Here is a 27,145-nt window from a genome sequence, read left to right as displayed (position 1 = left end):
ATGACTCACAGCCGCCATGCAGAGAGACATGTCTAGCACAATGGGTTTAATTGAATGTAAAGAGCTCTGAGTGGCTGGAGGTAACACTTCCAAGACTGTTGGGTACAGTTGGTTGTCAGGAGCTGCAGAAGGCCATTGACATCTATGGGCCGAATTGTGAAGCTTTACATTGGCTGAGGTTTGGTTGGCGCTAGACAAATCCAAGGAAGCCCTATGCCAATCTGCTTAATATGATTGGAGGTTATGGACCTGTCAGTCTTGGTGGGGTGCACCCCCTTATCAGCCACCACTGCAAAGCACAGAGCGGGGGGTGGGGCATTGAATCTTAACTGAATTATCGTATTACATTCCACAAGTGGGTCCTACAACACAATGTTGCAATGTGGAGCATTGGCGAGGAAGGCGGGCATGGGGGGTGCACCCTGCCCCGGGTGTCAGCCATGAGGAGGGGTGACATCGCCACATGCCCCCCCCCACTCACCATGCGGGCAGCAGACAGCTAGGGACGCTCGCCACGCGGGAGGCTAGTGGTGCCGCCCCATGCTCACCTAGCAGACAGTGGGCGGCTAAGAACATTCACTATGCGGGCGGCTAGTGGCACCCCTCCAACGCTCACCGTGTGGGCAGTGGGTGGCTGGGAATACTTGCCGTGTGGGCGGCTAGCCCCACTCCCACGCCGCTCCGGGTGCCAGGGCAGATTGCTCCGCCCCTGATGTGGAGTGCTTCTATTCAGGGTGCCGGTCAGTCATGCCCTCATCAAAATGGCTCAAGCAATTCAGCAAACAGCAAAATACAGCTTTCATACTTTTTGAACTTAATTGCCTGTAGGGATTGATTCTGAGGCTTAAGTGCAAGCAAAAAAGATCATGGCTGCAACATCAGGTAACTGACAGGTGGCTTTTTCCTTCCATCTTGTTCACACATTTTTCACTTCTCAGCAGCTCTGGTGTTATGCTTCATGACCCAAGCTTTGCAAGAAACTCAGATTCGTTACTGAAGAGACAATTTGCAGAGCACTGGAAAGGTTATGGGGTGAGGGAGATAACACACTCATTAGCAGACAGACATTTTTGTGTGAAGGTGAAGAAAAGGTAAAGAAAAATCAGCTTGACAGTTCCATTCCTTAGAGCAACCTTCACCAATCTTGTGCCTTCCAGATGTTTTGAACTACAATTGACTATGCTGTGGCAAACAACATCTGGAAGACACCAGTTTGAGGTTACAGGAAATTTCTTTCCCCCTGTTCTACAGTTAGCTTTACCTCCCAATTGTTCTAGAGGTGAACTACTGACAAGGCTCAGAGAATTGGAGTCCCTATTTAAAAACAAAATAGATCAAATATACTTATTTATATGTCAGTAAATTTTATATATAAAATAATCCACCAACCAGCTGCAACAGGCCACTCTGTTAAAGGTGATGCCAAGAAGATTGCACCAATTAGTTTTTCATATTTTTTTGGTATTATGAAATGGCTGAATGTGCAACTTACGTTTCAACAGGTATTTATGTACTGTGCTAATACGTTAACAACTAGTTGAAGGAGAAAGAACACATCTCTTGCTGTCAGGAGAAAGATGCAACTCCTCACACTGCCACCCTCCAAAAACAAAACAAAAACACCCTTCAAGAGCCACAGTAATAATTTGAAATCACCAAATTATTCAAAAAAAATTAAGGACACACAAGAGGACACCATAATCATATTAAACTGAGTCATATTTACTGAACATTATAATACATGAGTAAAGGTAGAAATTAGTCATTTTGTCTTAAATATGCTCATAGTAATGTTACTATGGAAAAAGTGTGTGCTAGCTTCATGAATTTTGATGCTTATGGAAGTTAAGTTGCATTCAAAGCTGTAGTTATTAAGGTTCTGCATTATCATTTGTCAAAATTTCAGCAGGAGAAGGATTGAGACAGTTCCAAACAGTAAAACAATTAAAAAATGCCATATGGTTCAGCCTCCAATAGTGAATACAGTGCTTGTTTTTACCATATCCACAAGACAAACACGCTACTGCAAAAAAATCAGCCATTGGATATATAGTACAACAAAGACATTGTAATAGAAAACATTTGCAGCAGTAGATTTAAGATGTCACAAATAACAACTGCTACTTGAAAAACATTGCAATAATTCTAATAAAAATTGGCCACCCAAAGTTAAGGGTGTGTGTGTGTTTAAATTCCACAGATAATTAATGGCACTAAAAGCATATTTACATTACTCTCGGATTGTGGCTAGTACGTAAATAATACAGTGGTATCTTGTTGCTCAAAGATTGTGCAAAGGTTTACAGTTTAATATGCACCACACTGTGTGCCCTAGCGAATACTACACAGATTCTCAACACAGGCAATCAGCAGGAATTATTAGACCAATATACTTCGTATCTTTGTATTTACAGACTTGCTACTGTATGATATTTTATAGTTAACAACTAGCACCACTATATTCAAAGGGCAGTTAAGCAAGTGCTTCTAAACTGGTTGTAAAAATATACTTTGCAAAAATTGAATATGTAAGGTCTTAAGGCCTCTCAGGCTTAAATAATAATAATAATAATTGTGTCCACTGTAAAACGCGCGGGATTTTGTCTTTTGTTTGCATGCATCTCAAAGGAGAATTGGTAGACAACCTTGTGGTTCCTGGGAGGGCGTCTGAGACCCTCTCTCTTTATGGGTAGAGAGGCAGGTATGCCCTTGGAATCCCAGCCACCATGGAAAGGACCTCTGTCATTGCCTCTCTGTTGTCACTGCTCCAGAGGAGAGGACAAAAGGAGAGCATATCAGAGTGGATTTCCCATTTGCCCAGGAGTCAGTGTGCTTCTTTCCTGCCAGCTTCTGCCTAGTTGGTGTAAAACCTGTGGGGCTCAGAAAATGGTGGCTTTACTGCCAGATATTCTCTCCATCCCCTCACTGAATTGCTCTGCTCAAGTCTATTGGCAGGATTCAGACTGTGCCATCTTCTACCACCCTGATTGTCAAACTGATATGGTGTATCCTACCATTGCACCATCCCTTATCAACTTATTCCAGTTGGTTTATTCCACTTTCATTTTTCCATGGTTCTAAATTTCCTGTAGCTACAGCAGTTAGCAGAGCTATTTCTGGTACAAGATCACGCCTCTAGCGTGTGGGTTTTTGCTTTGTTTTTAAGCTGTGTTGCCTATCCCTAGTAACTTCCACACACAAAAACCCAGTTGTATCCAATGTTAGTCTTATTCAGAGTAAACCCATTGGAAATTAATGTGCATGTCTTAAGAACCATTACATTCACTGAGTCTACTTTAAATAGAACTAAGTTGGATTCCACCCATAATACTACTTTATTAATAAATCATACTGCAACTAAAATATACCTATATATGTTAGAAGAAAAATTGTTGTAAAATATTTCTTGTTTTCAAAGTTAAGAAAATGCTATTACTGTGTTCTGAGTTTAAGGTGTTATTGTTTTTTAAACATAGGCTGGTTGCTGTGGCCCAGCTGAAAAGCACTGGTTGACCCTTTCCTTGGATTTTAGCTCTCCAGTTGGTCTTGAAAATGGCACCAAGCGTGGTACTATTGCTGTGTTTACATTGGCAGTCTAAGGTAGCATGCCTCTACTCACCTGGGAGTTGGCCAAGTACTTCTAAGTGAGCATACATAGAATTGCTCTGTATTATTGTTGTTTATTGAATTTATATACCGCCCTTTACCCGGGGGTCTCAGGGGGTTCTGTAGAAGTTGTAACATGGAGTTACAGAGTTACTTCTGACACAATTTCTCTACAAGTTTGGGGAACCTGTGGCCCTTCTGCTGTTGTTGAACTGCAGCTTCCAGGATTCCTGACCATTAGCCATTCTGACTGAGGATGATAGGAGTTGAAGTCCAACAACACCTGAAAAGCCACAGGCTCCAGAATTCTCCTGTGGAACTGAAACATCTTTTCCATACTGTATGCCTGCATGTAAGGGAGGGATGGGGGAAGACACGGTTCTCTAAATTTTGCTGGGACTGCAGCCTCCATCATCTCTGTCATGCTGTTTGGGGATGGTAGGAGCTGGGAATCCAACAACATCAGGAAGGCCACATGTTCCCCTGAAGTGAGGAATTACAGTGCTTACATGATTTCTCTGCAGGTCAAACATACATAACAGCCCTATAAAACAGCTCTTAGCACAGCTGGAGATGCATGACTTATCTTTCACAAAGAGGCTTCACATGAATAGGTGCTGTAGTGGTATTATTATACACAGAACAACAACTCATTAAACATTTCTCTGAAGGACAACCATGGAACTGTCAAAGATTACAGCAAGAGGAGTCAAATTTTTAGTAGAGTGACATGGAACACTGTCCCAAATGCCACCATAGATCCTGCTTAAAAGCTGCTCTGTAGACTGTTTCACATTTGCACATCTGGCTATTTCAAGCTCTGATGCTATTAAAAAGCAGTTTTTATGTTCCCCTGGACACGAGATGAGCTCTTTTAAACTCAGTTGGAGCTGAGTGGGATGAAAAGGCATGTTGTCATTATTTAATTTTGTGCCAGAGCTCAAAGCTCATTATAAAACATTAATCCAAATGCAAGAAATAAAGTAAAATTAGCTATAACCCTCAAAAAGCACACAATACTGAAAATATTGGAGGCCATGTTCAAAAGCCCAAACTAATTTCTTCAGAACTTATCTGTGTTTAAGGAAAGCTTTCAGACTCCAAATTAAGCAATGAACTCCCTCGCCTCTTCCTCCACACACACCAGATAATCTTATTTGAAAATGAAGACATTTGAGTGAAAATGAATGATCAGCAGTGTAACCATGGTAGGAAAGGGGAAATAGCGATTGTCCCCCCACCCCACCCCTGAAAAAACACCACAAAATTGTCATGGATTCCTTACATTAATTCCTGTGAACCCACCAACAGAAGTGGATTTTTACACACATACAAAAAGTAGTCATTTCAGGTTAGCAAACTATAGCTACTTCTAATGTTTTCACTCACTACCTTATGATGCCAGATTCAGACAACTGAACCAAGTGTTAGACTCCACCACTTATTTTCACATACCTAAAACAAACCCTAAGCCAGCAGGCGTGGACTAACATTTCAGCAAGACTCTGGAATGAAATTTATTCTCACTTACCTTCATACTGCTGCTGTTTTGCTGCATGTTTACAGAAGAAACACTCTTTTTAAAAAAAAAACCAAGTCGGGTTGGCCTGGGCCTGATTTCAGGCTTGGTAATTCAGTTGCCAATCAAATGCAGCTGTGACAGGTCAGGTGACTTGTGCTGAACTAATTACAGCTGCAAACTATAGGAAGGGTCTGTTCTGAGGCCTACCAGGTCCACTCCCATTCTTTGCCTTTTAGCTGCCCGTTTCCTTCCTATATAAAAGCTTTGCATACTACCATTTGTGGTTTCTGACAGGTATTACTGATTTCTTAAGTCACCCCCCTATCCATTGCCTTCATTTTGCCCATTTCACTGCTGCGTGAAGGCTTTGCAAACTATTGTTATTCCTATCATGAGGCACATTGAGCAACTTGTCTCAGGCAGTAGATTGACAGGGGTGGCCAAATGCATGTTCCATGCCCCCCGTGCTGCCGAGCTGTGGAGCATCACTTTGGGCTCCTTTCTCTTTTGTTTGAGGTGTAGCAGCCACCACACTTCAAACAAAAGAGGAAAGCGAGTGGTGTCACCTGAACAGCCGTACAAGAAAATCTGTGGCCACTGGCATTGGGAGTACCAGACCAAGCAATGGCTGTCCACAGAATGAGGCTGGACCAGCTACAAAAGACTCCTTAGTCACCCCCCTCCAAGTCCCTCATGAGACTTAGCCACATGCTTAGTGAAGTCTCACAAGAGTTTGGGGTGGCTCCTCTGTGGCACTGCAACACCTACAGTAAACAGCAGCAAGTAAGCTTTGACGGTGCCCCCAGCTACTGTTGCTGTGACAGTATTCTATGGAAGCTCACAAACACCACAATCCTTATTCCAGAGCTAGAAAACCTGAGGTCCTCCCAATGTTCTTGGACTACAACTCCTATCATCCCTGAATACTGGTTATGTTACCTGGGGCAGATGTGAGTTGGAGCTCAACACCTGGAGGATCACAAATTTATTGCCTTCTGCCTTTCTATTTTCTTTGCTGGCACAGCGGCTCATAGGAACAAGGCTGCAGAGTTGACATCCATTTCAATCACATCTTACTAAGATACCTTTTACTGGAAATCTCCACAGAAAGGAGACATGCTCATTTATCCTGAGAAGAAATAAATATTGTGGGGAACCTTCCATTGCCTCTGCCTGTGAACACAGTTCAGCAGAAGCATCTTCAGAAGTAGTCTTTATATACATATGGCTTAAAATAAAACAAACAGATGCCCTGGACCTGTCCATATGGATCAAAAGAGTGGGGATAGCTAGAAGCAGCACCTCTCTCAGAATCTTACCTCTTTCAGGACTCAAAACCCATTAGTTAACCTTCTTAATCCAGACTTAAGTCATCATTTCCTACTGACCAGCATTCGTGACCCTTTCACACACCAAGGCAATCCAGTTTTGTGAGCTGAGAAATCCTGCACTAGACCATGGAAGTAAAAGCCAAGATTTATTAAAATTATATTTTAACTTTACATTAAGATTACTGAATGGGTGAATATTTACAAATATTAGTAATGGTCAAAACAATGGTAGGTAACAGTGTATGCCATTAACTGCAGACAAGGGTGTATTCTCAATGAATGTTCTGAAGTTCTCTCAACTAACACTACATTACAATCAGCTCTGTCTGGCAAAAAAACAAAACTTCACTCTTCCTAATGACCTGAAAATAAAAGATGGAGGATTAAAAAAAACAAAAAAACTTAATCAGTCTTTTTAAAATGATGCTTAGGTTTGTACCAAAACAGAAAAAGATCCAAAAAGGCACATGATATACATCTAAATGTTTCAGATACTGAGGATCAAAAAGCTGTGTGTGTGTGTGTTCTCTATAATTAATATGGAGTTTGCCTTTTTATTTTAACCTTCCTTTAACCTGAGGGTAGTTTGTGTTCCAGAAGTTGCAGCCAGGTTTTCAATCAAGTTTCCCCAAGTCTAATGGCATGAGATATTAACTTAGCTTTCACCCTCCAGTCTCTGGCTGACATTATATATTTCCAAAATTATACTTTTACATATACTGTACAATCCTTTAGACATTTTCTCAGGTGGGAATTTGCTCTGTCTTTTAACTTTCCTTTCCTATTTATTACAAATCAAAATACTTACCCAACTTTATGCTTCTTATAGGGATTATTTATGACTGCAAGGCCAGTGTTGTATAAATATAACTGGCAGAGTCTTATAAATATAACACTTTAAAAGTCTTACATATTTTACAATTGGAGACATTCTTAAATGTACTTTATATTCGCATAGAACCAACATTTTCAACTAAGTGGAATTTCTTAAAGTAAGTCCAGTTATATCAGGGACAGGTGAACCTGTGGCTCTCCAGATGTTGGGCTACAGGTCCCACCAACCCAACCAGCAACTGGGCTCAGTGGGGCTGATGGAATTGAGAATCCAACAACATCTGGAGGTTCACAGGTGCTCTATAACTGAGTTAAATGAAGGAAGGCCACACATGGCAACATATGTACCAAAGAATTGTGTGAAATAAGTATGAAATTTAGAAATTTAGAAGCTGTTTCCATTCAAATACTGTCAAAAGATCAGATGATGCCCTTGCCAAAGAATGCTTTAAATAGAGATTTTTCAACAGCCCATTAATTCCTTGCCATGCATGTAGGTATCACTTTATTCTGGGTTCTGCAAGGCAATGTTTTCCAAAAATCTCTTCTCCAGTTGCTGCTAGGAAAAAAGCATGTTGGAATCACTGGGGGAAAAGATCAGAATTAAACATCTCTGGTCCCAACATGTATATGTTGCAACTTCTGATACTAACATAGCATCATATATAAAACCTTGCCTAATACATACCTTGAGAGCTACAATACACACCACAGACCTATAATAAGGTACTTATTCATTTTTATCATTTTACCTCGCAGTTATTTTGGAATGCAATTAACAAGAGGACGGAAACATACTGACTGGAACATATTGTTAATTAAAAAAAATACACAAAAAACATTATTTTGCAAATGCCTTTGAAGATTCCTCTCCCTTTCCTTTTTGCGTATTACCATCTTATCACCTGCAATGTTACATCACAGAATGGGGAACCTGTGTCCTTGCAGATGTTGCTAGACTACAACTCCCATCATTCTTGGTGATTAGCCATGCTGGCAGAGGCTGAAGAGAATTGGAGTCCCAACATCTGGAGGGCCACAAATTTATTCCCCATCCCTGTGCTTAGTAAGTCAGGATAACAGCTCCTATATAAGAATCTATACTGGCAATACTGTGTCACCTTCACAAGATTCCCTATATTAGATTTTTTTTAAAAAAAAACACACACAACTTTGCAAAATCTTTCATAACGAACTCAGTTCAGGAACATCGACGAATGTATATAGCCAATAACAACATAGCATACCAATAGTGCATAGTGCACGGTGTAGGAACAGAGATTCCTCCATACATGTATTATGCAACTCCACGTAGATGAATGGCCTCTGGTAACTTAATCAAACCGTTCAGTTAATGGCTCTTATTTGGCCAAGAAGTGCATTATTTACATAGTATTATATCAGCACATAGGATAAATTGGTGAAGCCAGATAACTTAAGAGCTCTGGATAGCTTCAGAAAAAAATGTAATATATACAGCAAATGTGCCATTCTGACCACCATCACATTCACTGTTGTGGTCCCTGATTGTGACGCCATTGTTTTTTTGTAAGTGCTCTGTTAAAGTCCCATTGATTTCATTGGGAAGGAGAATAATATGTCTTGCAGTGAACCACTGTTTTCTGTGGATCCAGGAAGGCATTCTAGACCCTTCAGGTTAGCACCTGAGCTTTGGCATAGCAGCTACACAGGGGCGGTTTTTGAGGGGGAAACAGCACAGTTGGGGAAAAGATTGAAAAATCCTCCCCCAACACTACAGAACCATCCCTCCCCCTTGCAGCTGCTATTAGATTTAAAAATATATATTGGAAGCTGTCTTATTTCGAGTCAGACCCCTGGTCCATCTAGCTCAGTGTTGTCTACGATGACTGAAAGCCATTCTCCAAGGGTGACTTTTCCAGTCCTGCTTGGAGACGATTCTGATTGACGATTCTGAACCTTTTTCATACAAACCATGTGCTCTTTCATTGGCCTATGGTCCTCCTTCCATGCCACGCCTACTTTGGCCCTTAAGATTCTTTGACATGTAATGTTCACTCATGAGTGTTATTCAAGCAAAACAAGAAAACCCCACATTATATAATTGCATTGTTGGTATTTTACAACTTTTTACACACGTATGAGTTTCTACTTAGAATATAATCACAAAAGTAATAAAAATTTAAAAAGCAATTTTTTTTTTTGTTGGCTGCTTATGTCATAATGTTTGCCTCTTCAGATCCCACTTGCGGAAAAAACATTTCTTACTTCTGCATGCTAGTTTTACTAAAGTATAATGACTAGTCCCTTACACATGGAAGGTGGTGAACGGAGGAATTCATGCACACAGCATAAATGTTTACATATCAAATTCTGAATTCTTTTTGTTTTTGTTTGTTTGTTTAAAGTTATTTGGGATTATGTTAGACCAGAGAAAAACCCACATTTGAGACTCCCAATTAGTTTCATTTGCGCATCTACATATTATCTGTCATCATGCGGAATACTCTTTTATATTTTCAATTCCATGTATCCCAGGTAAATGGGGTATGTATATGGTTTGGTTGCTCTTTACTTGTAATTAAAATCCTAATCTGCTGCAGGAAATTGCCTTTTCCTTCTTCAGGGAACTTGTTCGCTCCATGCTGGTCAGCATCTCTGCCCTTCAAATTGTCCACTTAGCAGATGAATGTTCAGCGACTCAGCAATGCTGAGTTTGTATAAAATCTGAAGTAAACAGTTCTGGTATCAGCTCAGGTAGACAGTGGAACTAAATGGAAGTCTCCCATAGCTATAAGAGGACAAAGAGAAGAGAAATATCCATTATTGCTGTTCCTGTTATACTACTATTCCTGCATTGCATGACCCCTGGGATCCTTTCCAACTTTACAATTCCATGATTCTACAATTTCTGTATTCCATGTTTTAACTATGCAATGGAAACTTCTGTTGTCTGAGTGAAAGCAGCTACTGTGGCTCAGTGGACAGAGACCCAAGTTGACATACCAACCAGACCATTGATGGATAAACAGCTGGCTCCTCCAAGATGAGACCAGTACAAACAACAGTGAAAGACAAAATGGTGTTTGTCTGCATCTAGCTTAAATGTCAAGTACGCAGCAGATCCAAGGAAGAAGTGAGGCTTACCCTGGCACTTGCTCTGTTGGCCTTTTTCTCCTCATCAGGAAGTGGAGGCATCGGGTATGGGTATTTTCTGCTGGAGGCAATGGAGCCAGTAGATGACGAAGGGGACTTTGCAGGGGAAAGGGTCCTGAGGTGTTGAATAGACAAAAATAAACAGAATGTCTAGGGATACCAGCCTTGCTACAGAAACTGGAACTACTTTGAAGCTATGCTGGGAATTTGATTCAATCACTCTGCCACACATAGTTGGAAAAGAAGCCAAAGGCTTCCAAGCTAATATAGCTTAGGAAACGGTTCAGTAGGACCAACTCCTGTGCAAATCTTGAGCAATTCTAATTTATATTAATAGAGACTTTGCAAGAGTTGTTCTCAAGGGACTGCACTTTTTGACAGTGACTAAGCTAGCCCTCACCCATCTTCAGATGTTTTGGACTATGATTCCCATCAGCCTTACTCAAAATGGCTGTGCTGGCTGGGGTTGATGGGAGTTGTAGTCCAAAACATCAGATTGGCAAAGGCTGAACTACATACTATGAACCAGACTTCTTATCATTTTATGCATCAAATGATAAAAAATAAGCTATTTATAAAATTGGGAATATGATTTGTTATGAACCAGATTTAGGGTAGCATGGTGAATAAGAGACAGAGCTATAAATGTTCTGCCCTCAGCCTAAGTGGCTTCAGGGAAGCCACAATTTAAGTCTGTCACCTGGAATTTTGGAGATAATGATATTGGTCCATCTTATCAAATTGTTATAGGGATTAATGAGGTAATATATGTGAAGCTTTCATTATTATTTAACTAAAAATTCTTCCTTTATATCACATTGTATCTATGCCTTCATCTGCATTATAAAAAGGTAAAGGGACCCCTGACCATTAGGTCCAGTCGCGGATGACTCTGGGGTTGTGGCGCTCATCTCGCTTTATTGGCCGAGGGAGCTGGCATACAGCTTCCGCGTCATGTGGCCAGCATGACTAAGCTGCTTCTGGAGAACCACAATTCTCACAGCGGTTTAACTGCCAAACCCTCTTCCCAAGGGACTATGGGAAAGCCAGGGCTGCTTGAAGTGGTGCGATACTGCTTTAAATGTGTAATTCAGATGAGGCTTATGTACCTACTACATATATTTTAGAAAGTTGTTTGTTATGCATTTGGACGCCTCTTAAGATATATTAGCCAAATTTTGAATGATGGTTCCTGAGATCAAGGAGCAGGTTTTCATCCATGTTTGGATACATTTGGATGCTATTTCAAATCAATAGAGCAGATGGGTTCACTGCACTGATTTTTAGCCCCTAATCTTTGTGTTTCTTAAAATTCCCAAACAAAGCTGGGTATGAGGCTGCTAGCACATACATACAAAGCATCAACATTTTCCCTTTATTCATGCATTTTTATACTGGCTAAGAAAATGAGGAACTGGCAGAAGAACTTTTTTTAAAAAGTGACTGTGTACTAAAGAGTCACCAACCACTTATACCAGGCATAGGCAAACTCAACCCTCCAGATGTTTTGGGACTACAATTCCCATCATCTCTGACCACTGGTCCTGCTAGCTAGGGATCATGGGAGTTGTAGGCCAAAAACAGCTGGAGGGCCGAGTCTGCCTATGCCTGGCTTATACTAATGCAAGTCCCACTGACAACTGTGCACGTATGTCAAGGATGAGGACATCTGGAGCCTTTCCAGATGTTGTTGAACTCCAACTCCCATCAGGTCCAGCCAGCATGACCAATGGTTAGGGATGATGGGAGTTGTACTACAACATCACCTTGAGGGCTGCAGGTTCCCCATCCTTCACCTACATTGATGTAAGTCTTCGCCGGCTCAGAGCTTAACCGCAATCTTATGCGTGACTACTCAGAACTAAGCCTCAACTGCGTTCAGTGAGGCTTACTCCCAGGCAAATATGTCCCGGGTATAGGGCTGCACATAAGTTGCTTTTTTGAAAGCAGCACAGCAGAAACATTCATTACAGTGTATGAGAACGTGTTACATTATACAGAAGGCATGCAGTTCAGAGGCAAAAAAGGGTTAATTGTGAAGAAACAAAGGCAAATACAAAGAGCTGAACACCCAAATTAGTAGACATGCAAGCAACATCCAGTGCACAGTGGTTCCAGCCAAAGTAGGAGTCTGGTTTGGGGGTGGGGGCGAGGGGTGGGGAGGATAGACAAAAATGGACTGATTAGTCAGAGAAATCAGCATTTCTGTACAAGGTAAGGAAAGCACTAGCAAGTCAATGTCGGCATCACACGGAAGGGCATTCTTGTCCGAGTCAATAAGGCGTCTGCACTTTATTGACTAGAGTTATACACACAAGGGCATGGACAACTAAAGTGTCTTAAGAATCAATTCCGGAATCAAGACAGACCAAGGAAGCTCTGTATCTGGGTCATGTGCAAGAAAACATAAAAGTCAGAAGCACAGCTGGTCTCAGGTGTTCCGGTACCCTGACGAAAAGCTAGACTCACCGCCCCAACCCCAGTCCTGTGCTCATGGCAGCCCTTCCTCACACTCCATCCTGGGTCCCTCTGGCTTGCTGAACTCAAGAAAGGATGTTTTTAAAAATCCCTAATCACATGGCTGTGCCAGCAGCCTGCTTAGATCCCTTACGCCTCCTTTGCCTCCATGCATCTCAGACCATGTTTATGTACTTTCCACACCAAACACCATAGTTGCCCCCACATTTCTTCAGATATTATCTACATATTTCAGGAAGCCTTTTATGTCTGGTGTATTGTGTTCTTTTATACTCTGTTGAAAGCCACCCAGAGTGGCTGGGGCAACCCAGTCAGATGGGTGGGGTACAAAAAACAACAACACAATATTATTATTATTTTCTGCCTCTATGGTTAATGTGAAGTGTGTGCCTTGCCCAACAGGCACTGCCTACTTATTCATCAGAAGTGGATTTAGGAAGCATGTGGTCTGCCCTAACAATGTGTGAACGTATAGGCGTTACCCAGAGGATCCTGGGAGCATCCAAAGAGTTCCAAAATCAGATACAAGCGGAAGCAGGGCCGTCTTACCCATAGGCGCTAGAGTTGCAGGGCACCTGGGCACCAGGCTCTCAGGGGCGCCAGGCTGAGAGTCCAGGGCCCGAGAGATGAGTCCGGGTAAGAGCCCGTCTGCCGCTCCGCTCTCCTGCATGCCTGGGACTGGGCAACCTGGGGGGGGGGGCGTCGGCGGATCTTTGCACCCCGGCACCGCATATGCTTAAGACAGCCCTGAGTGCAAGTCCCTCCTCTGTGCATACTTTAAGAGTATATTCAGGAATACATTTTCAACATCCAAACCACAATCTGAAATAAGTACATTTCCTGATGAAACTGCAGGTGCCCTTCTTGGACATCATCACAGAAGGAAACCAGAGGATCCTGATAAACTTTGCTCATTAAATACATCAAGCTTTCTAATAGCTTGCTATTCTTATTTGACAAGAGCATTGGTGTTTTGTGCCCAACTGCTGTTTCTGTGATACGAAAAGGAAGCTCAACAATCTTCGTTCGGAAATTATGCAGTCAAGTGGTGGATTTGTCTAATGTGCCCTCTTCTGAATGCAGATGGGATGTCATCTTTTTGAATGTGCCTCCACCAAATAAGCTCTCTGTATTGGGATGAGATACGCAGTGCTAAAGATCCCTCCCCCCGAGGTTTGCTTATTGCATGCAGGTAATCTATGCTGATGAGTTTTCAGAAATGTTATACATGGTTTGAACAGTGCAGCCCAACAGTCATGATATCTGTCCACCCCTTCCTTTTGCATCATGTGCACTTCAGCTCTAATTATTTCATGAACTTAAACTTAGCTGGAAGGGATGCCCTGACAGTCACTATGACTTATGTGTGAAAAGGCTTGGCTGAAAAAATATTGTGAACACAGTATATACCATAGAGCAATGACTGTACTCTGTCATGGACAAATTAGAATAACCATGCTTGGTTTCCAGAAATTCTTTGCTCATTCTGTTTGACTCCTCAGATTCATCAAGAATCCACACCGAAGTACAAAACTGGATACAATTTCTTCCTTAAAAGTCCTCATCTCTGCTCAGGAGCCAATTACTTCCTTTGTTTGCACCTGAGAAAGTGCATGGCTACAAGTAGATAAGCAAATAAGTTATGTTATCTCTCAATATGTTCTCTTCCAAGGCAAATACTAACTATTTCAATGACTTACTTCCAAGCATGCACATTTAGAATGGCAATCTTATGCACACATACCTGGGAACAGGCCCCACTGAACACAACGGGACTTCCCTCCAAGTAAGCATGCTGAGGATTATGTGTTAATCTTGATCGCTACTAAATCAATGCTGCAGAGAATTTGCCAGTTCCTCTACAACTGTAAATACATCTAAAGTATTGTGTGTGGTTACAGGGGTGCCTTCCCCAACCTGGTGTTCCCCAGATGCTGCTAGACTCCAGCTCCTATCAGCCCCAGACAGCCTGGGAGTTGGAGTCCAACAACATGGGAAGGAAAGCAGGTAAGCGTTGGCAGGAAGCACATCCCACCTTAAGTGGACCACCTATGACAGTTCTGCTCTCATACTTTCCAGAATAGAGTAGCAGATGGCAGTCCTATTAAAGCTGCCTGTCCTAAATAGACTGGCAGATTTGTTTTCTGCTGTAAGTCATGGTGGTTCTCATTCAGTTTCTATAATCCTGGCAGGAAACAGTGTCACTGGCATCTCTTTATTTTCATAAGAAGCACGGGGAAAGGAGGAAAGACCCACCCTCCAGGCCTCTTTCCTCTTGAGCACTAGTGAAGAAAATCAGGCTCTTTCAAGTGATCTAAACCTTAACACACATGCATCCCCTGACATCCTTTCAAGAGCTTTAATGGTCTACTGGAAAGCTTAAGGCCCCCCCCCCCCCGATTCCTATATGGTTATCCAAACACACTTCAGTCATGTTAAAGCCAGAGCCGTCTTTCCCATAGGGCTTAGTGGTGCGTCGTGCCAGGGCGCCAGCCTCTCAGGGGCAGCCCAGCAAGTGGGGGAGCTGCATGGCTTTGCCGGCGGCCTCCCCTTTCCCTGCACGCCCGCCAGCTGTGCCCCGCCAACCATAAGGCTGGCAGGCGTGCAGCTTCCCTCCCAAGCCTCTGCGGGGATCGCTCTCCTCCTGAGGAGGCTTTGGAGGGAAGCTGTGCTCTCCTCCCGGATGGCTGGCACTGCGCAGCTACGGCCACCCCAACTCTATCCGTGGTAATTGGGGATGCTGGGCGGATATTTGCACCCCGGTGCCGCATCTGGTAAAGACGGCCCTGGTCAAAGCAGAGTGATAAGAGTCACACACAAAGCAACTTGCTTATGTTTACATTTTTAAAAAATCACAATATATGCATGGCAGCTCCTGCATTGATAATTTTGCAGAGAGTTAAAGGCCGAGTAGAAAGCAAGACTAAAAATCCCATGTGCAGCTTCCCCCAATGAAACCAAAAGTACCCTACGCAGCTGAAAAACTAGCCACCATCACAAACCACTTTGCTGGATTCCCAGAAGAGACAGAATTCTATGGAAGCCATCTTTGTAGCTTAGGACCCCATTTCCCCCCTTTGCAGGGGGGAAGTTACCTAGTAGCTAACCCAATGTTCCACTGGCTTCTAACATGGAACAAATTCCACAACTGACTCTATTACTTCACCACCCCTAATTTCTCCCAAACCCAGCTCTCTACAAATATTCCCTAGACTAGAACCTTCCCCATCACTAAACAAACAGTACTTGTTAGGTTTCCTGCTGTGCATTCTGGACAATGCTTCTTATTTCAAGCACAGAAAAAAATGCATCTTCAGTTTCAGAAAACACTTGAAAATGCAAAAGTGCTTATGGACATTTTGCTAGCCAGGAAAAAAAATGTGTCGTGAGTCAAAGTGAGTTAACCTGATGGGACCAGCCATTGAGGGTGGGATTACCAAAATCAGCACCAAGTGGGAGAATTCCTTCCTTCCCCAGGGCTACCATTATGTAATCTATTCAGGGCTCTAGAATCAGAAAACTATGAGATGACATGAAGAAGAGGAGCCAGATCTGTACTGTCACTTGCATCAGGAGTGTTAACACATTACATTCAATGAGTGTACAATTAGTATACACATATAGTTGACCTGTATACTCACAGTTTTTCACAGTCTGTGTACTCAACAGTTGAGCTGTACCAATGAGCACGCATGCATTATTTCACACAAACACTTGCACGTGTGTAGTGACAGCTCATACCTATGGTCATCATAATGTGCGATGATGAACAATTTGGGAAGTAGTATAATTGGGAAGTAATTGAATATTTTATCGTGGGGTTATCTTATATGCATCTTGGTCCCAGACATCTATAAATAAGCTTATCTTCAACACCAATCCAGTTGATTCCTGCTGTTAGGCTACTCCTCTCTTCTCAAGTTTTACAAGCAGTCATGGCTTCCAAAGCAATTAGATTAGGGTTTTAGCATGTTTCTGGGGAGGTGCTCAGTCTGAGGAGGGGATTAATGAGGTTGATACAGACAGAGAATCACGCCAAGCACTAACTGTTTGGGGGGGTTGAAGGAAGCTCACTAGGAAGTGCAGCTCAACAAAATATAGTATGTAGTAGAGGATTAGCAGACAGACTCAGCACAATCCTTTGCACGCTGATTCAGAAAGAAACAAGCTGCCTACATCAGATCCCCCCCCCCGCACTGAATCCTCCCTCCCAGTGCAGAAGAGGTTTGTTTTTGGGTTTTTTGTACACGGGGGGCTGCAGTGAGGAGGGTAGGCTTATAACAACAATGTAACTAGCCACTGAGAACAGTATCATAAATTGGTGATATCCAGCATTGGCAGTTGGAAAAATATAAAAGGAGGATCAAGCAAGATTATTCCTTGCATAATAAATTCTAACAGACTAAGAGAGCAGGCTCATTGTACAGTATTAAACACTTTTGAAACAGAGTGGAAATAATAGTTATTAAAATATGATTATATGGAACTGAGATATGGCGTTTGCCTGGAGAGAAGGCACTAGAATTTTTTTTAAAAAAACCATTTTAGGCGTCCTTGCAGTCTTCTGGTTCTGATGAGACAGAACAAACAGGAATGATTCTAGTCTCCTTGTGTTTATTTAATTATTGGCATAAATGACTTCATGTCCTAGAAGACAGGCTCCTAGAGGTGTGGGCAAATTCACTTAATTCTTTTAAAAAACCAACGACTTACTCCCCTTTCAGTGCCATCTTGATCCAATTACATGGTTTGCCTTTGAATTTTCTTAATGGATTATGGTTCATAGCTGCCAAAATGGTATTTAAATGGCACCTCAGAGGCATTTTTGTGCAGAGAGCTGTGTTCTTATCGACAAATGTTAAGAATGTGCTACGTTATGCATTGATAAAATCCCAGCACAGTTTGAAAAATTTGTTATTTGACTTCCCTACATTTGTTTTAAAGACAGTTCCAGCCCTCCTTTGCTGAGATGCCAACCAATGCCCTGCCCACTCTTTTAGATGTACCATATATGGCAGTGGTATTCAATCAGGGTGCCGTGGCACCCTGGGGTGCCTTGAATGATGCCCAGGGAGCCGCGAGCTGCCCTAGCCTCTGTCCCTTTCCTTCCCTCCCTCCTCTGATGCCCTCTTATGTCTCCACTTCCCCAAGGCTTGCGTGGCTGTTTGTTGCAGTAGCCCTGGCTACAAGCTCCCCAAGCAAATGGTACCTCTGGGGCTGGCCATGGGCTGCTGGTTGCCAAGAGCTGAGGCAGCCTCAGAGTAAGCAAACAAGCAGGCAGGCAGGCAGGCAGGCAGGCAAGGCAACCCATCCAGCTAGTCCACCAGCCCTTGCTGTTGGGAATGGACAGACAAGTGGGAGGCCAGGCACACAGGCAGCTGCTGCCTCCCAAGGTAAGGTGCTGGACTCACATTTGTCTTTGGCCAGACTCCATTGGGACACTAAGGCTGGGGGCATCCTCTTCCCAGGCCCTTGTTGGGCAGTGTGAGGAGACACTTCTCTTTGGGGAAGTGGGGGAGAGGAGGGGAGTTCAGAGACCAGGGACGGCAGCAGCGGCTGCCCAGAGGACTCTCAAGGAGAGGAGGCTGAGGGAACAGTCCACAAGGGAAGGTGTTCAAAAAAGGGTGAGAGACTGCCAGGTATGCAGGCAAAGGGTGACATAACTGGGCACCTGAGCCCCAAAGGGGTGCCAAGGGAGCCATGGACTGAAAAAGGTTGAAAACTTCTGCTTTATGGGAAAGTGACTTTTGACTGACATTTCTGCATCTGTAGGGAGAAAACAACTGGACATTCCACACTACCTACTCTTTTGTCTTAATTTTGAGGGCAAATGCAGAAGAACTTTCTTCTTCAATTGTTAGAAATATGGCAAACACTGGTTAAAGCAGAAGAAAATAAAATATTTATTGGCCAGCAAAAATGAGATTAATTTAACAGTGGCCACCTTTGCTCTGGCAGATGCAAAGCAGTGGCAAACATTTTCTGATTACTATATAGCCAAACTCCAGTTTGGACACCTGTTTTGAGTGCTACTTGACAAAGGATTGAACTAGTGAAATGCTTATTTTAGGCTGCAATAACACTTATCTGGGAGTAAGACCCACTGAACTCAGTAGAGCCTTTCTCTTCGTAGACATTGCACTGTTAATGAGATACATGCACACTTAAAAGTATTTAACATGATTACATTCTTGTGTTATTCTCTTGTTATTATTGGTTCCTTGTTATTAAGTTTTACAGGTTTTTGTATGTTTGGTGTTTGGTTTTACCAATTGGTTTTTATTGTATGCTTGTAATTAATTTTTTCTTCTTCTTATTTTGATCTGTTAGTTGGCATTATGGCCAATGGCCGAAACAAAGAAAGCACAACCCAACTGAGTATTCACACAACACATCTTTAGCCTCTTGCCATGAAGAGCAATTATTTTTTTCCAGCATATTTCTGACTTCTAATGGATATACTAGGTAAATGCTCTGCTAACATGCTTGCATGCTTCCCGTTTTTTAATTATGATGCACAAATGATAACCTATGTACAATTCTACTACTTGCTGCAATTTAACACCTTTATTGTAAAAGCACTGGGTTGGCACCAGCAGCCCAACCCTACTCATGTCTATTAAGAAGTAAACCCCACTGCTTTCAATGGGACTTATTCCATTGTGGGTAAGTGGGTATAGGATTGCATCTTAAGTGTATTATAAAGCTACTAGCTTCAATACACTGACCTTTTAGCTATTTCAACTAATGTTACTTGATTAGTGGTAGACATAGATCATGCCCACAAAAAGGCTACTTGGCATCAAATGAAGAGAAAGCTACTAAAAGCTAGAGATGGAGATGGGAAATACATGCACTATGAACATCCTTTTCAAACGGCTTCATTAAAACAGTCAGAAAAGAATCGCAATTGCACAATGAAGCCCAAAAAAGACATCAGAAGGCAGCAAATGAACAAAAAGGGTCCTCAGCATCTACAATAAATCACTTGTATTGGAAGATACAAGATAAGGAGTCCCATCATATCTGGAATATGCTGGAACAGCTCTTAAAAGATGATAGAGAATTAATTTACAAAATACCTAAAGTAGGGTCCTTCAGTGTTTTTATTCACATCTTCTACCCACTTAGCTACATTATATTCTGTTTTGAACCATGGGCTTAAATACCTGCAAAAAGCAATGGAAGGAACAGAGAAAGGAGAAGAAGAATAAAGAAATATCTGGTAACACACAGCAGCATAAGCTCAGTTTGGCTGTTTTACATCCTCCAAATGCCAAGGATTGTCTTAAATAAATCAGTGTGGAAGTAGGGTGAAGAAAATCCGAGCCACGGGGGTTCAAAATGAATTCCCTTGGAAGCGGAGGCTTACATTTGCAATTTACTTTTGCCTTGAGAGAGAGAACTACCCATCTCTTAAATCTCTAAATCTCGGTCTGGATGCAAACAGACTTAGAAGCACTGAATCTGCCCAGTGGGGAAGTACGCAAGAGACAGGCGCTGCAGCAACTGCCCTTCCAAAGTGAGGACTACTTTAATCTCTTATAAGCACCTCCTGAAAGCTTCAGGCAAGTCGTTTTGTCTCAGTGCTGTGTCTTTAACCTAACTTATACAGCGAGCAAATGTTCTCTGCCTTGCACCACAGGTCAGGAGTACATAAATATAGGCAGACCACCTTGGATACTTGCATGCTGATCTGAGAAAAGGCAGCTAAGAGATGGGTCCCTCTTTTACACCGGGGCTGAACATTACGGTCTTGGGGACTCTTTCACGTCCACGGTTGCAAATAAACCAGGTCCTGCCAGTTAAATGACAGGAAATGTTACTGACTTGCAGTGACACATGTGGGTTCTTTGGTGCACATAAGTCTGCCTAAAATACAAGAAGCTGTTTTTGCATTGCAGCACAAGCTGCGTACCCAGAGGCTCACCACACACTGCTCTTTCTTCACGTTGCTGGCAATACGTGGAAGACCGTGGTGAGATGCAGAAACAGATTATTCTGTGTAGTGAGCTGCTGCACACACAAAACAGCTGCCATGTGGTAGCAATCTACCGGACAGAACTGTTCGGCCTACAGTCCTCTGCACACTTGCATGGGAATGATTCCCAGTTAACTCATGGGGTTTACTTCTGAGTAGCCTTTGTTTGCAGCACAAAGACTGGGCTGCCCTACACTTGTGACTCTTATAAGCTGGGCAATTGCCGGTGCAACTTGAATATAGCCTTTGACCAATATGCATAGATCCTTCCATCTGCTTCCCAAAGCCCATTCCTGGTCAACGCTATGTGCGAGACATTTCTCACAGTATTAAAAAATATATTTATCCAGACTGAACCTAACAACCATTGTTTTATCAATGGAAAGTATATTCTACTTTGTCCTCTCTTTGCAGCACAGATTACATGAGTACTTGTTTGATAAAATTTACTACTGCTACATTAATACTGCTGCCTGTTTAAAAAGTCAATGAAGTGCAGGGTCAAACTGGTAACGCCAATGTGGTATAGTGGTTAGAGCACTGGGACTAGAACTGGAGGGAGCTAGGCTCAAATTCCCCCTCACCCAGGAAGCTCACTAAGTGACCTTGAGCCAGGCACTGTCAGCCTAACCTATGTCACAGGATTGTTGTTAGGATGAAATGGGTGGTGGAGACAGGAGAAATATGTTTGCCACGTTGGGCTCCTCCTTGAAGAAAAGATGGGGCATTAATTATATGCAATAAATATTCTTCATAAATTACTTTTAAATCCACCTACAGCTGACACTGAGCCAGAGACTCCATGACCTTGCTACTGCTGCAAGTTATAGAATGTTAAATGACATCATGTAATCTGACTCTGGAGAATGTCAGGATTTATTTTATAGAAAAACAATTTCCCAGGTCTTCACAATTGTGGAGAAAAATGCACTGCTGCCCTCAGAGGAATCTCAAGAGGGCTTCCAGAGAGAAGGGCAGGAAAACAACAACACCAACTTCCTCTTTGCCACCTGCCCCAACCCATTAGTCTCTGTTTATCAATGTGTATCTCGCAGTCTACACCAATCTTCCCACTAGGTGGCAATGTTTTGGGTGAACCATTTTTAGCTTGTGTTGAATGTGGGCTTTCAACAGAAATAAAAATCAGATGGTGAATTTATTATGTCCAATAATCAAACATTGTTTGCATCATTCTGTCTAAGCTGCGTAACTCTCCCACCCACTCACCCCAACCACATAAGCACAGGCATCGCTTTAATTCTCTATCAGCTGTAATTGCTTCTAATTAGTCTACTTACTTTCAACAGCAAGTTGAAAACTAGGAGTGCTTTATGTTTTCCATCTCGGTTCCTAATTAAAAAGTAAAAGTTCAAAGCACAGCCACAAGACAAATTTGCTAGCGAAGCAATGGGCTCATGGGCAAGACATTATGCGCTGATTCTTATCTTGCAGTTTTAGTGGCCTTGTGTGAGAGCAAATGACAAACCTTTAACCTACACTTTTTATTGTAAAGGCTCGTTTGGTAACCATGAAGCACTCCTGATCTGGATTTTACAATGAGAAAAGAGAAAGTTATCATGGCAACAAAGCATGCAACGGTTGTACAAGACTTTTGAGGCTTCTTCGCACCAAGTACAAACACTTCAGCTTCTATTATTTCTGAGCAACCTGAAACGGTAGCTTTTAACATCATGTCAGGTTGCAGAATGAAACCAAGAGGGGCAGAGCAATCTCTGTGGGGGTTAACTGTGCATCGGTCATCATTGATATAGTATAACCCATCAGATCAAATGGTAAAACTTTGCTTAAAACGAAAAAGAAACAACTTCTTAAGCCTACAAAACTTTAAACCAGTGGCTTGATTTGGCTTGCAGCACAACATGCAACAATGCAGAAGTCCCAGGTCTTATAAGACTGGGGGGGGGGGGTTACACACATCAGGCCAGCAAGGAGGAGGGCTTAGCTAGCACTGCCATCAGCAATCAAAGGCGGGTTTGGGGGTATTTTGCCACAGTGATACTTTTGGGAAGAAACTTTTACTGGGATTAAAAAAAAAAGTTGCCCTAAATGGAAGGGCACTTAGGACTGACCTGTGATCCCGATCCCTTGTCTGGGGGTGGTGAGAACCCCTGTGGCTTATGCCTTGGGGTGGGATTTGGTTGGTGTGGGAAAGCCCAGGCTCAGAAGCATGGGATGCTCTGCTGCAAAAACACAATATATAATAGGGGTGGGGAAAATCTAAGCCAAAGTTTATATCATTTATAACAATGAGGAAGATGCACACCTATAGAGGTAAAGTTAGTACAAATGAACAAAGCAATGGCTACCCGGGAAAGGAGTTCACTGGGACATGCTTTAACACATGCTCCTATGCCAACACTCAGGGTCTTGGTGTTAATGGTCAAAACTGTTGTTCTACCCATTTAAGTTTGCAGAAAACTCTGGAACGTTAATGTCTCATCTTTGCAAAACTATGGAAGTAAAACAAACTTTACTGGGCCAGTAGGAAAATAGCCCCACAGAAATTGTCAACTACAGAAGTTCTCTTTTGCTCCACTTACACAATACCATGCAAGCAAAACGACCGCTTGGTCTGCTTTGTGTAACACTGATCTTAAGGACAAATGTGGCAATAAAACTATGCATTTCCAGCAGTCATTAATCAACTCCTCTAAAGGGATCAGGACCAGGGTTTGTTTTGTCCCCCATTACCACCAAGACCAGTTTGCTTTAATGGCTCTGTAGCCTTGGGGAGTGGTCATCTTATATCCATGTAGTTAACCTTTCACCAGGAATGCTGCAATGGACAGCAGCACAGAGACGCCAGTTCTACAGATATTGACAACTTCTCTTTTGGCTCATTTTGGATGTCATTTGCATTCAGATCACACTACTTCACAGGTTGTGGCAAGCACATGAACACATAAAATATACGTTGCCACACGCGGCTTGTTCGTTCCGTACAGCATGTATCAGTAGATGGCATTGCACAAACAAAGCAAACTGTTTTAAGTAAGTCTTATTTAGCAATACGTAGTTCTCTAACGAAAGTATATAGCTGAAAGTAATACGAAACTTCCAAGCAAATTAACACATAGGAAAGCATCTTCCTTTTACAGAGAAAGGCTTCCTGAACTCCTAGCACCTTGTGAAATTAAAGTGGTTATCCAATGTTATTCAAACTAATTTACTAAAATGTGCATCTAGTGGGATACAAACCATACCCAGAATTAGGAAAGAACCAGATAACAGAAACTGAGGTAAGCTATGTTGTATATTTATTTATCTTGCAGAATGCTACACCAGGGTAGCCAACCCTCCAGAGGTTGCTAGACTACAATCCCCATCACCCATGACCACTGGCCATGTACTCTTGGGCTGATGGGAGTTGTAGTCCAACAACATATGTAAGGTAACATGTTGGCTGCTCCTGCTGATTAGGTAGAGAAGTTTACTGTGGAATATAGCAGATGATTTCCAATGTGTCCTTAACAGGTCTCCCTGAATAACATTTGCCCTAAATGTGAAAGTTAGCATGAAGAATCGTACATTTTGAAACCTTACATCTGAACTCTGCATTAGTGCTGCCATCTAAATCTCTTCTCCCCATTTCCCCCAGTTGCAAGATGGCATTAAATATCCACTTTCATTGGTAGTGAAACACACCTGGATGTCAAATCAGGGACTTTCTTCCCATGCAGATTAACAGGCAACAGTAACAGGTGTGGGGAATAGTGCAGCACACAAAGGTGAGAAGGTGTGGGGCTTCTAGTTAACGGGGGGGGGGGGACAAAACTGCGATGGGAAAGCCTGCTTCACTGCCCATCCTGCTAAGGAGAATACATTTAACAAGCTAGAAGTACTTCTTAGGGCCAAGCTAGATGTGATGTTGAACAGATCATTGTCTCTTGTGTTTGCTCCCCTTTAAAGTAGCAGCCATGGGAGTGGGGGAGAAAATCTGGACTGGGACCGCAGTGCAGGCAAGTGGGTGATTAACCTTTCAACCCTGCACAGCTTTGCCAACAACATAAAAACCCTTGGCCCTGATTCCTTTCCTCTCCTCCCCAAGGTGACACTGAAGCATCTCCGGAGGGGAGATTGACAGATATGCAAATAGCAGATGGGAGGAGTGAGGATTTCCATTGGGGAAATGGTGCAAGGGGAGGACCCCCCCCCCCCGGTTTCTTGCTGACAAACTGCCCAAAATCGGCCCTGAAGCCAAATAATAGACTTTAAAAAGAAACTTATGGAGGAGCTTGTTACCACTGGTATATATTGCCTAGGTGAGGAGGGGAATAGGCGTATTTTCAAAAACAAAAGCAACTGTTAAAAACACATGGTCAAAATAAAAACCTGTTGCCACACCATTTAATAACCAGTACTTTCAGTGAGTCTAGAAGCCTTCTGGTTCAAATATGTAGCAGGAAGGAACTGAAACAGAAATAGTTGGATAGTCTTTCTGTTTTTGTTTTCAACTACAAGGTCAAACTTACTCAGTGGAATTAGACCGTGGCCTAAATCTTTTGCCTTTGACTTTCTTCCTGTTGCCGCCTATATTACCTGAAATAAGACCAAAGGATAAGTCAGTGGAAAACAATATGATGGAACCAAGGAAAGTAGCATGCTAGAAGTCATTTGCATTGACTTTTATTCTCCCTTTCTTTCTCCACCACCATGAAGTAGTAATACGACCTACCTGCAGATACAAGGGCCTGAACGTAAGACTTTATATGTGCAAAGCATGTACTCTAACTCTGGCATTGTAGATATGGCTGCAATATGCTGGTTGACAGCATCTACTCTGCAATGGTTATGAATACTGCTGACGCGATGGTCATTCTCACCTTGCCATGAGTTACTCCTGGGTCGCCCATTCTGACAGATGTCCGAAAGGTTCTTTGCATCTTGGATTCTTTCACTCCATGAATGAGATAATCCGTTTGACCTGGAGTAAATGGCAAGACTTTGAGCTGGCTGGTTTGGGTACATAAAGCATCTATTAAGGACATTATTCATGAACTTTTAAGTTGAGGATTACTTAAAGGTCTGTTTACAATACCCAAAATGTCTGCCTAAATCAGCAGTCCATGAAAAGTCCAGTTAAGTTTCACTTCTGCTCCTACAACTGTTCCTAAATCTATTCATTCCCTAAAATAGCGTGCACATTACTACATATCTACTCAGGACACATTCATAAACCCATTTCTAATTGAATTTCTAAGGGCATCTATTTAACATGTCCCATTTTCAGATTCTAGACCTTTCTAGTTATGTTAGTCTATGTGGGATATCTCATTTATTTGCCAGACAAGGATGACTGTCAAATAATTTGGCAGGCTCATGAACACAATGGCAGGTGAGAGGCTGCATTATTGCACTCAGAGGTGCAAATATTTGGATGTTGGGTCATCACTGGTGCCTTTACAACTGGCTCAGAGGAGATGTGTACACAGGTCGTCTAGAAACAAAAGAAGAAAGCAAGTTTCTTCTACACCCGGCAGAAGTGCAACCTAGTCCTTCTCCTTTCCCACTTGGTTTCTTCAGACCAGGCTTCTCCAACCAGGTGTCCTCTAAATGTTTCGGACTACAACTCCCATCAGCCCCAGCCAGCATGGTTGTTGATGAAGGATGATGGGAGTTGATGTCCAAAAGCTCTGGAGGTCACCAAATTAAGGAAGGCTGTCTTAGAGGGTCAAGCTTGGAGCAGCAGCAGGATCTTGCAAGGGAGAAAATGATTTCTTCCTTTCCCAGGTTGCGTTCTCTCTGTCCATCTTGTTTCCCCAGAGGAAAACTAAGCTGGAAGAGACTTACTTTCTCATGTAAGTTCTGGAACTCAAACCTGCTTATGAAGCTCATTTTCTGAGATGGCTTATGCAAACCTGGTTAAATCCTAGGTTTTGCACATCCACACAAAAAACACATTATCCCAATTTCATCTGTCCTGCCACTTGATTTTTTTTAAAATGTATTATTTAATTTGACAAAAATGATATTCCAACTGAACCACTGAGCAGTATATAAGATATATTAAAATCATCAATAAAAAGTTGTAAGTTCAAAAAATAATTAAAACTGACAGTGAAAGAGATTAAAACACGTCAGTGTTGCGTTTGCAAAGTAAAGGAAGGATTGAACTCTGATTAATAAGAATACACACAGAGACTTGAACCAGCAAGACTCTGGGAAGGGTGCGTATAATTGTGTCTCTCTGTGCCTGTCTGTTTCTGCAGCCCCCTGGCCCAGGCCGTTTTTATTCAC

General features: G+C 42.4%; 1 protein-coding gene and 1 long non-coding RNA gene across 13 annotated transcripts in view; one reads left to right on the top strand and one right to left on the bottom strand.

Moving 5' to 3' along the window:
* Window positions 1–1,701: 1,701 nt before the first annotated feature.
* The window catches only part of ADAM22 (ADAM metallopeptidase domain 22), a 125,195-nt gene continuing 99,751 nt past the window's right edge, over window positions 1,702–27,145 (bottom strand). For 5 of the 12 annotated variants that reach the window (XM_080975185.1, XM_080975180.1, XM_080975184.1 and 2 more), the window contains 6 exons: window positions 25,732–25,832; window positions 25,381–25,447; window positions 22,978–23,088; window positions 19,989–20,075; window positions 10,420–10,543; window positions 1,702–10,063 (listed from right to left, as the gene is read on the bottom strand). In XM_080975185.1, coding sequence (XP_080831311.1) covers window positions 10,043–10,063; window positions 10,420–10,543; window positions 19,989–20,075; window positions 22,978–23,088; window positions 25,381–25,447; window positions 25,732–25,832 — 511 coding nt within the window. In that variant the 3' untranslated portion in view covers window positions 1,702–10,042. Of the gene's footprint in view, window positions 10,064–10,419; window positions 10,544–19,988; window positions 20,076–22,384; window positions 22,432–22,977; window positions 23,089–25,380; window positions 25,448–25,731; window positions 25,833–27,145 lie in introns of those variants that run through there. The other 7 variants (XM_080975189.1, XM_080975181.1, XM_080975183.1 and 4 more) reach the window with 4 other exon arrangements.
* On the top strand, window positions 14,140–22,967 carry LOC308459654. The gene is made up of 3 exons (XR_013978262.1): window positions 14,140–14,913; window positions 19,237–19,371; window positions 22,401–22,967. It is a non-coding gene; the product is annotated as an uncharacterized lncRNA (long non-coding RNA).

Source organism: Podarcis pityusensis (assembly GCF_964106645.2).
Source record: "Podarcis pityusensis genome assembly, chromosome: 12".
NCBI lineage: Eukaryota > Metazoa > Chordata > Lepidosauria > Squamata > Lacertidae > Podarcis > Podarcis pityusensis.
This window is presented reverse-complemented; position numbering and strand designations above follow the sequence as displayed.